At 38.3% G+C, this 11,613-nt stretch overlaps 1 protein-coding gene across 1 annotated transcript in view; it reads left to right on the top strand.

Moving 5' to 3' along the window:
• Nucleotides 1–7,128: 7,128 nt before the first annotated feature.
• The window catches only part of TRPA1 (transient receptor potential cation channel subfamily A member 1), a 31,557-nt gene continuing 27,072 nt past the window's right edge, over nt 7,129–11,613 (top strand). The window contains exons 1-3 of the mRNA XM_014883537.2: nt 7,129–7,503; nt 9,909–10,071; nt 11,126–11,301. Coding sequence (XP_014739023.2) covers nt 7,129–7,503; nt 9,909–10,071; nt 11,126–11,301 — 714 coding nt within the window. The remainder of the gene's footprint in view (nt 7,504–9,908; nt 10,072–11,125; nt 11,302–11,613) is intronic.

Here is an 11,613-nt window from a genome sequence, read left to right as displayed (position 1 = left end):
GAGAGCCTCAAGGATCCCTTGATGAGTGCCGATGCTCCTCCCACCCTGAGCAATGCACACCTGCCTCTTTTAAATAAGCATCTCCTTACACAAAGTGAGCCACCAGATGACACAACTGGTGGCTTCACCCACCACAAGAACTTACTGATATAAACATCAGATAAGGATTCAAAGAGTTATATCTTTGTGTTCTTTATATATGTGTTGCTTCAGAGAGAAATCATCTGCAAACTTCTTGAATGGTAAGCGTAATATAGTTTTCGCTCAAATTCTGTCACTCAAATTTTTGTTGGGCCTATTTTTCTTTTGCTTCTAGGGAGATTTTTTTGTTAAAAAATACAATGTAGATTTTTAAAAAATTCATATGGCAATGTAAATTTAGCATATTTCGCTAATTGGAAAAATGTATATACATATTTTAGTTGATTTTCATAAAATATATATTTTACAGGCAGGAAAATGCAAGTAATATACAAATAATATTACATCCTTTCATGTTCAGTATGGACTTTATATTTCTTTTTATTGTCAAAAGTTTTTCACAATCTATTTTCTCTTTTTGGCCACGAGACATTGTTTATTTCCCCTGGTATATCCATATGAAAAAAACCATTCTAAGTATTGTACCTAACTTAGTGGTAGATATTAGCTCTATTTCCAAGTGATGCTTGCAAAAAAATAAATATTTAATTAAATATGCTTAATATATAGTAAAATAGACTATTACTGATGGGAGTCTGGCCATAGTTTCATATCTACTAAATATGAAATGGAAAATATATTTCAAACAAATATCCATATCTACTCCATCTAATAAGCCTACATAACTTAATATCAGGCAATGAGACACAATGTCTGATTGATTTTGACTTAGGTACCATCCTTCATTTAAGAATTTCCAGGGCTTGTAGAAATCAGGTCAATAATCAAGAAGTCTTAAAGAACAGCTAAAATACTCAGCACTGTACTTATAGTAGCTTCATTATTTTTGCCTATTTCTTCTTTCCTGAATTAAATTTTTTTAAACTGACTAATTTAAAACAAGACTATATATTTTCAATTTTTTTTAGGTTCAGGCCAGTGAGTATCATTTTTGCTTCGTTGTATATGTAACCATTTTCAAGATAATGTTTTCTGTCATTATAAAATTATATCTATATATAGCTTATGTGCACTATATAACATACCCTTTAACAAAGTTATTTTTTTATAAGTTTTGGTTTTTTCTAACCTGAGAGATGCATAGTTTAATATACCAAAAGATATCCTTCACGATTTCAGTGCAATCGCCAGGGCAGTTCATTGAGAGGAAATAAAAGTGATATGGAAAACTTGCAAAGCATATCATTGATATTTGAAAGAAACAAAGAACTGAGGTATAATCTGACAATGAAAATAGAAATTGCGTTTTATTTTGAAGAAAGTAAGTGTAAATATCTATTTTGTTTCAGTTATAGCAGTCTGTGGTGATCCAAAGAAAGCATTTACTGAAGATTTCCAGTGTTGCCTGTTTCTGCAAAATAGATTCAATTCATTATTCCCAGTCACTTAAACAAGAGGGTCAGGTTAACCACAGTAAAGTTAGCACCCACATCTCTCTTTAGATATCAGAAACCATGGAAGTGCTTTCAGAAAATGTGTGTCCCTAAGAAAGTAAGAGAGTTAAGTGAATCCTCTTTGTTTAAAAAAGAGGAACTATAGTCAGCAGAAGTCAAGAGGAAGAAAGACTTTGAATGGACAATATGTACAGAAAGAAAGTAATGTCAGGGGAAGAGAAGAAAGAGGATTAAGTAGACTTGGAGTATAAAGACAGAAGCCAAGAGAAAAGAACGGAAAAGAGAGGTAGTAGGAAAGATACAGAAATGGTCAAAAAAATGAGTTTGAAATGCCAGCATGAAGATACTGGTGATCATGTGCACTGTTGCTTTATTAATGCTACTTTTCCATGCTGAGGCTGTCGGTCTTAATTTTCTATATTTGCAAACTGCTGGCAGGGGAAGCATCCCTGACCTAATCCAACACTAGTTCCCAACAACTGTAAGCGTGAAAAGGCTTGAGCTCTCTGGTTTAGGAGTGAAATGTACACCACACTCTGAAGAAATATACAACAAAATGGGGGAATTCCAAGCCAATGAGCTTAAAATTTTCATTACAAAATAATGTATGCATGGAAAAATTCAACAGAATGATAAATAATGCAGTTTATATAATTGTGATAAGAAATTATTCCTACTTATTTTGTCCTTCTGTTTCTGCATATAGTAAAGACAAGTACATTCCAATAAATAGGACACATTCTGGCATATTTTTCTTCATACAGTAATTTTAAAGAGCTCCCACCTTTAAAGATATTTATCAATAACAGCTCAGTATCAGTAACCACCAAAGATAGTGTCTTTGGAACAACAAACATAGTCTAAGGCTGTTTTCAGAGACAAAGAGAGAGAGTAGAAGTTGTGTGATTAAGATGTCTTTGTAGAGGACAGATTTGGTTGGATAGGATGTCCATAGGAGAAAAGGATTTCTAAAAGGACAAACCAACGAATGAAAAGAACCATTGCAATGAAGATGCTATGTTCCCTGACAGGCAGCAAATGTACTGAGGAAAGTTCTGTGGATGCATATTAAGACAGAACTTTAGAAAGAAATAATGTTTATGAATGTATTACTGGTCACCAAGAAAGTGCTTGAATTAGATTGCAGGTGGAATTTGAGCTTCCGAAATCTCAGACTGTCTTGCCCCCCAAAAAACCTTGTCTAACTTTCACATGTATAAGTATCTTGAGGCACCTGTATCTTCAATCTGATCTAGTTGAAGATGCCTCTGCTCATTGCAGAAGAGTTGGACTAGATGCCTTTAAAGATCCCTTCCAACACAAACTAATATTTAGTTCTAGATATTTTATTATCAAGATTCTCCTTATTTTTTCCAGATATGGTACAGCTGAAGGTGTATCTCCACAATCTCAAAATCAAATAAATTCATTCAAAATAAGCAGTGTAAAGAATATATTCCATGCCTTAGTCTCATTGGTCTGAGGAATCAGAAAGTTTCTGAAGCCTGATAATTCAGCTTTTCTTAAATTTCATGGTTAGGTAAAGCCCAGGATGAAGTTCTCCGACTTCACAGATCTGGTCAGTGGTAACTGAATGTGAAACCACAAAACCTGAAGGCAGGAACAAGATAAGTTTTCCATGTTGGTGGAGAATCAAACATCAGCACTTTGACCCAGACTCTGGCTGTATGTTGGCACAGCTCCAATAGGGAGGAGGAGAGAGCGTCACTATCAGAAAGCAAGATGCCGTTTGGTGACCATGGTTGTTTTTATTATGAAGTAGAGAGAGCGTTTTAATCTCTTTCATTTGAGGGAGATATATGATGCCTGCCATGTAAGAGGCCCTTCACTTGTTTAAAAGATAGTTTGCAAGAGATGGCTCAGCTCCCAGCTTCACAGGAGGATTACTGTGTGAAATGGGTACCTAATGGGTACACACTCCACTCTGAAGCATCCATCCCTCCCAGGGACAAGGGCTTACATTCACTTTTGCTACTATACCCTTAAACTTCTTCTAGATCCAGCATAATGTTTTTGTCTAGGAGCTAATTTGAAGCCAACCGTAGCTTCAATTAATTGCTGTGCTGCACTGAGTACCTTGGGAAGTATCCTTACCAAGAATGTTCTCATGGAGTGACACCTGCTATTACAATAGATATTAACCAATAAATCAATTTATACTTCCCTTTGAATCATAGATTTACTCTGCAGGCATCTTTGGACAAATTTCTTCTTGTCCAAAGTAGTAAGAGTAGGACTCAAAATCTGTAAGATATCATTTCATATCATATCTTATCATTAGAGGAAAAAAGACTTTGCAGTCTAATTCATTTAATTGTTGTTTCCTATATCCTCTTTTTGTTTGTTTGGGGTTTGTTTTTGTTTTACAATTAGCCATGTAACAAACCTGTAAATAACTTTAATCCTTCTGCTGAGCATAGCAGCATATTCCTTACTACAGCAAAATCTCAAGAACAAAGAATGCAATGAAAAATCCATTAGGCAGAAGTGTAAAGTGTTAGTCAAGTTGATCTCGCTAGTTTGACAATGACAGTAGCATTTTTTTCTCCATGGTAAGTATGTTTCTGAAAATTTGTAGGAGACAGGCTTCCTTGTTTAGGCACTAACTCAAAGGAATTTCTGAATGGCTGTAATCAATATCTAAAGTAGCATCATGACTTTATTTGGCTTACTGCATTAAGCTGATTCACGAAATCCTAATGATCATTTTACACATCATAATTTATGTAATACTGGTGCCAAATAAATAATTTCCAAAGAAAAAAAACATACAGTACATCCTTTTCATTACTGCCACTTGCTTGAATTTATGGTTCTTGGGTCTGAAAAATTAACAAAATTGCAGTACTCAGGCTCCAGTATTCTAATGGCGCATATTTACTGTATATACGATTTAATTATTAAACAATCATATTTTTAATGAAATGCTGTGGTATGATTACCCTTAGTGAATTTTGCTTGTACTAATGGATCCACTTCTTCCATTAGCAAGATCATGTTTGAAATAAAATGGTATAAATGTATTTTAATCCACTCTAGGGAAAAACAGCTGTATGAAAGGTTACTCTTCGGCTACTTCTGTGAATTAGTTCCTTATGTCAAATCATTATGCAGAAATAAAAGCTGTGGTCAGCCCACTTAAAATTCCATTTGAATCCTACTGGGAATGGAAAACCTTTGTACTGTATTTCATACTGTGAACATTCTTCTGAACATTTACTAGAAGACTAAAATATAGCAGTAATATAAGAAGGGAGCAGTATTATCAAATTCAAGAAAATTAGTAAAGCTATGGTTGGTTGAGGTTCATGACTTCTACTGTTTCACAGTATTTCTCTGGCTGCAATTTAGGGGATTTTAAGAAGAAATGGATGATAGTTTTTCGAATTCTTGCTGATATTTCAGCGACACTTCAATTTCCAGATAATCTTTCCTACAGAAAATGACATTAATTTTCTTTATAAAATACCCAGATGTCGAGTTTAATTTCTCATAAAAAGAACTGTGAGCAACAGAAAAGTCAAGGCCAGACAGGGAATTCAAAGGGATTTCACCACAGGAAGGTGAACATTCTCACCAACTGGGGCTACTTCTAATTAAGGCACCATGAAAACAGTAGGGAATACAGAGATCTCCTCCAGTGTCTTAAAAACAGGTCACATAATTAGAATTTCTGCAGGCACTAATGGCTAGCTTTCTTGAGTATAGGTTTCTTGCTAGAGTACAAACATCCCTGTTCCTTTTGGTCACAATTAATGATGATGTAGCAACAAAAACATATCTTAATGGACTGCAGTTGAACATTTTCAACACCTGTCGCTACAGCAGCATGTGAGTGGAAGAAAGTTTTTGTCTCATTTTTTAATGTTGCCTGATAATCGACAGGAATGAGGGTTTGTACCACAAGTACTTAAACCCACCCATTTAGTCTTAGAACTATTTAGCTTTATAGTCTTAAGTCTACTTAGTTAAGGATTTGCAATTTCAGCAATTTACAACAAAAAATTCTGGAGTTACAGGCTCAAAATAACACACACAGTGTTTGTAGAGAGAGGACTGGCGTTATGCACGCCAGTGAAACTCTCTGAAGGAACCAGCAAGCAAAAAAGTACAAATGATGCCAGAGATAAGTGGATTTGGGAAAGTTCTTCAAAAAGGTCCCTCCTTGTAGTCTTTTAATGAAACTAAACTGTCATAGAACAGGCAAGAAGGATTTTCTGAATTTGGTTAAACATTCAAATACGGAGTAGGAATACAATTTTGTAAAGCAAGGTCCCAAGTTCTTTGGGATCCCCTGAAGTCAGTGATGATATAAAGGTGCAAAAAACATTCTGGTGACTTGGAAGGCACTACTGAATTTTCAGAATGACCAAAAATACAGATGATTGTGGCAGATCCCAAAAGATTGGTGATACAGTAATGAAATGTCAGCTGAAGTTCAATGTTGATAAATTCTAGGTGAGTACCCATAAGAAACACAATCTAGCCTATCTAGCTTCATATGAGTGTGTACCTAAATGCTATTTATTGATACTATCACCAGTTAGAAAAGGGATTGTGATGCAGAAAATTTCTGTGGAAACTTAGCTCAATGGCATTCAAAAAGCCCCAAATATATTAGTGAACATTTATGAGAGGAATGAAGAAAAAAAATCAAACGAACAATGAATAGTACTGCTTGAATATACCTTGGCCATGTAAGTATTCCCATTCCACTTCTAAAGGAACATGGAAAAGATTCAGAGTAGCAGGATGTGGCTCCTCAGAGATAAAAATTGGCATCTGTAAGGAGGAAAACCACATGTACAAGGACCCATCAATGAGCAAAGTGCTGGAAGAACTTTGTAAAATAATGAGCACTAACAGGGATGAAAAAAATGGGGAAGAGCGCTCCATTTTTCAAAATAAAAACACTAGGGACCACTAAGTGAAACCAGTGGCAAAAGAAAACCTTTTTTTCACAAATATATAATGAAATTATGGCACTTAGTGCAACAGGACGTTGTGGCACAGACAGTATAAAAAGGATTTTAAAAGGGAATGAGCAAAATAATGGAGATTTGCTTGCCGACAGCTATTAAATAGGCTACATGGAGTGTGTCATTTGGTTTTGGCTGTCCTTAGGCTGCCGCTTGCCATAAACCATGAAAACACAGGCAAAAAAATCACCTCCTGTGGCTCCTACTGCTTTTCCTAACCTTCTGCCCCTTCCACTACCTGACCTTTGGGAGGGCTGCTCATCTCACGTTAAGTAAAGTGTTTGTTCCCCGAGTTACACATATTTCCGTCAAGAATGACTCAGTTACAGCCTCTTCAGGCTTAACCCTCTGAAACATCTCATGCTACTTCTTTCTGTACTCTCCCTACAGCTTTCCTTCACATCCTCAAAGTGTGTGGTCAAACAAATTCGGCAAGAAAATGTTATGGCTCCACAGAGAGGCTAAGAGTAGAAAACTCGAGCCGCTTTTTTAGGGGCGGGAGGGCAGCGTGGGGGTAGGTAGCCCCATAGGGGTAGGTAGCCCCATAGGGGTAGGTAGCCCCATTTCAGGCCATGGCTCCTGACGGGCACGGGCGCTCCGCTCCCGCGGGGCTCGCCCGGAGCCGCCCGCCCTCGGGAGAGCCGCCGCCCGCCGGGATGCCCGCCCCGGCGGGATGGCCCCCGCCTGCTTTCCCTGCCTTCCCTGCCTTCCCCGCTTTCCCCGCCTCCCCCGCCGCCGCCGGGCCCAGGCCGTCACTCGCTGTGTCGCCTCGCAGGTCGCCGGAGCGGACGGGGCGGGCGCGGCTCGGAGCCGGGCGGGCGGGCGGCATGAAGCGCTCTCTGCTGCGGCTCTGCCGGGCGCGGGAGAAGGCGGCCGCGGCCAGCGCCTACCAGGGCGTCGTGTGCGAGGCCGATGCCGCCTCCGTCGCCTCGCAGGATGTCTTCAAGGTGCGTGCGGACGGGCGGGCTGGGAGAGAGGGGTGAAGGTGGAGGGTGAGGCGGGCGAGGTGCGGGGGTCGCTGTGTCCCATTCCTCCAGGACACCGTGTCCGCTCGCTCGGCAGACCCGGGAGGGAGGATCGGAGAGGGATGGGAGACCGCCTGGGAGCTGCCCTGGCCATGGGTGTGAAGGCACAGGACACTGATGCTGTGTGGCCCAGGTAGGAGCAAGGCAGGGGAGCAGGCGAAGGAGGATGTGGGTGGCAGGCTGCTGACACAGAACTCACTCACCCCTGGGCACAGAGACTCCCTCTTAGAGGGAAGCCGAGGTCATGATGGAAATGAATAGATCATCTTAGCAAAAATGACCTGAAAGAGAAATTTAGAAGCGCTGGAACTCTTACGAAGGGAAAGAGAACCATCAGTGCAACCTCCAAAAGAGAAATTGCAACCAGGAAGGACATAATATCTTCCCGTTTCTAACAGAGAATAGGATGAGAAGTCATGTACTGCTATTGCTGGCAGGGAGACCTGGACCAAGCTTTAATGAAGCCTTTTTAAAGCATAAGAATAATTAAGCAAAGGAAGTTTGCTTACGGGATGGAAAACTTGGATAACTTTGGAGATTTTTAACAGCAGGCTAAACAAATCTGACAAAGTTTGTAAATGGGTTTAAATTCCTCCTGAGTTCCATTCACATATGTTTTCTGTATGCAAGCTGTAGACCTGAGCAGCGCCTCTTCAGCATAATATGAGTTGTCACTCTGATGGGTGATCCGTCACTACAGAGCTGTTCAGGCACAGGGCAAAGGAGCTGCTGTTGTTTAAAACAGCTCGCTTTGCTGTTTTTAACTAACCCAAGTACTGAGAACACTTAACTGACTTCTTTCTTCATTATTTTTTTTGTGAAACACTGCAATATTAGCTGATAAATCTTACTTTTGTCGATAGAAATTATCATGCCACATTTTGTCTTACATTGAGAAATCTAGTGTTAGAAGTGGAAAATTGTGGTCTAGATCAATAGAAATAATGAAGGTAGAATGTTAGAAGGAATAGAAGATACTAGGCTCTCTAATAAGGTTTCCTTAGACAGCTTTTTGGTGTGTTTAAAAATTATAGCTATTGTGTGTGTAATTGAGATGTTATTTTTGTGGCAGCTGAATCATCTTAAATATCCTTTCCACAATTATATCACATGTTTTCAATTAGCTTTTTCTGATTGCACTTTTGAAGCAGATACTAGCCCTGTATGTGGCCTCAGTCATAAATGTTTAAACACATTTGTAACATTATTGACATGAGTAACCTCACTGAGGTCAGTGGGACTATTAAGCTGAATGAAGCTAAACACGTGTTCAAGCACATGAATGGGCTGCCCTGTAATGTATATTTGCTTAAGGATGGCAAAAATTGTTGAGTCTTTGTGACTCAGGGGATCCTGGAGAGCAAAGTTTTCCTTTCCTTTTGAAGGTGTGTAGAGAGCAGTGATTTTAGGGAATTCCCTTTTTTTATTCTTTGTCTGCTTACACACCATTTGAAGGTTTGCATTACTTTAGATAAGCATTTTTCTCCTTTATTTTTTTCACCCAACGTAGTTGAACTGTTTTTCTTTTTTATTCTCTTTTTTTAGTATCTGTTTCTTAAATTCCTGCCCATTCTACTGAAATCGTTATTCTATCACTTTTCTTTTTATAGAAATATGGGGTTTGAAAAACTTTAATAAAAATATTTGGAGACTATTATAAAATAATAATCAGCAGAGTTTCCATAATAGGCTTCGGTTGTAAAGCATAGTACCTGGAATGTATCAAGCAGTCAGTGGGCTCACTGGGAAGATACTGAGTTGTTTCAGGCTGAGATAATATTCTGATGTTCTAAGCATGCTGCTGAAATTAAAAAATATATTGGTTTCTCTGACACAAAGAACATCACAGAAGCCCAATGGCTGAACTTGAAAGCCAAGGACACAGTATCAGTCTCTGTAAAAATATCTTAAAAAATGAATTTATCAAGATTATTAATTTCCTCTCTGCTGAATTAATTTTACATGGCCACTGAAAGAAAGAGTACAAAAACATAAATGATGAATTTGTTTGTTTGAGATTTTCATGGTGAAAGAAGGATCTTGATCTCACTACAGAAAACTGTATTCAAGATGATTTTCAGTTTTGTTAATTTTGCACTGTATCTCATCTGGATCTTATATTGCAGTCAGTTAAACCAATAACCAATCAGAGTTTCAGTGTTGGCTCAGTCTGATCAGGATTGTGAAATCCTGTATGAGCCCACAAAACTGGGCGGGAGTTATTGAGCAGAGTAACATGCCCACAAAAACACATTATGGTTATTATTATTGCTGACTTCCCGCCTTTCAGGAGAATGAGAAAATGAGAATGTTTTTACCCAAAACAGGTTATTTCAGATGGAAGTGCCTGTAGGCTACGGAGCTTCATTAAGAAGAATCGTTCTGGGCTTACGAAAGTGGATGAGTTGAATGCCACCCCACTGCATCACGCTGCGGAAGGGGGACAAATAGAACTAATGCAGTTGATCATAGATGATTCTTCCTGTGAAGGTAACATGCATTTTATGAACTACTTTGTTTAGCACAGTAAAAAAGTTCCATTACCAAGATGTCCATTACCCAACTGAAGCAGGACTGATAATTTTTATCTCCATTTATAGATTCAAATATATTTCAAACTGTCTGCCACAGTTCACACTGTCTCAGGTGTGGCTTGGATTGCCCTTGTTATGTAGGACTGTTTTTTCTCTAATGCTCTGAATCAATATGTCTTGCTTTGTTTGACACTCAGATCTATAGTCTTCAGATGAGAAAAAGAAAATGGCAATGATTGAACAGAAGACTTGACTTCTGTCTTCCTTACTCATGTTATGTGTCTCATATAATAAGCATTGTGAACTACATCAGACTCCACTGATAGACTGTATGCTACTGAGTAAGCCTACAATGGCCCTGAAAAGCTTGGTTTTTTCACCTATTGATGCCCAATCTAATTTTAGATGATTTTGGCTGAAATACATGTTTTTTATTTTCAGTCCTAGTTTTTGTCCTAATTTTTTGGGGTATTTGTAGAAGTTTATCTTCAGTTTTCAAGCTTAAAATGTATGGGTAGAACAGACCATTTTTATAGCTGGTGTGAATTTATTTACTTTTGTGTTCTGAAGCGAAACAGAGTAGCTATGGTCTTTAATTTTCTTACAGTTTGCAAGCACTTATTTGTAACCTCTTATTTTCTTTATTTGCACTCATTTATTCTGTGCAGCCTCTAAAGAAATAGCTGTGAAGTCAAATAAAACAGGAAAAAGAAGAATCAAGGAGAGAGGGAAATCAAGTAACTTTTGGGTTAGGAAAAACATGCTTGATAATGGGCAAGAAATAGACAGGTGTTTCACCACTCCCATTCCTCTTACCAATACTGTATATTCAACACAATATTTAATTAATTTAACACAATGAACTGCATGTCATTAAATCTTTTCCTTTTCTGAAGAAGTGTGGTAGCACAGACCTAAATCTGACACTGAAGATACATCTTTTTTTTCAGTGCAATCAGAACATTTGATGGTTTTGCTTTTTTTGTTTTGTTTTCTCTCCTTTGACCTAGTATTAAATGTGATGGATTCTTCTGGAAATACCCCACTGCATTGGGCCACAAAGAAAAACCAGGTGGAAAGCGTTCGTTTGCTTCTCAGCAGAGGAGCCAATCCAAACATTCTCAATTCCAACATGATGGCACCTCTGCATATGGCTGTGCAGTCCCTGCACAATGAAATTGTGAAGGTAAGCCTAAAGTCCATGTAAATACACACACTTGATAAGTAGCTCAGGCAGCAGCCGTGTGCCCAGCACCAAGGCCTGTTGATATATGCCATAGTTCCTCGTATCTTTCCTCTAGCGAGCTGGATGTGTAACATGATGCCTATAGAAATGTTGGTGTCCTCTTAGCACTGCCAGTAAAAAGTAACTTACTGATTTATAGAAATAAAGGTGTTTGTGCTATGATAGTAGTCCTTATGTTTCACAGAAAATGCTTTTTAATTTTCCAGACACGTGGAACTTTCTTTAAAAGTGCTCTTTTTAAAACAGAAACAT

The sequence above is a fragment of the Sturnus vulgaris genome, chromosome 1, assembly GCF_052056855.1.
Source record: "Sturnus vulgaris isolate bStuVul1 chromosome 1, bStuVul1.hap1, whole genome shotgun sequence".
NCBI lineage: Eukaryota > Metazoa > Chordata > Aves > Passeriformes > Sturnidae > Sturnus > Sturnus vulgaris.
Note: the sequence above shows the minus strand (reverse complement) of the source record. Positions and strands in the feature narration are given on the sequence as shown.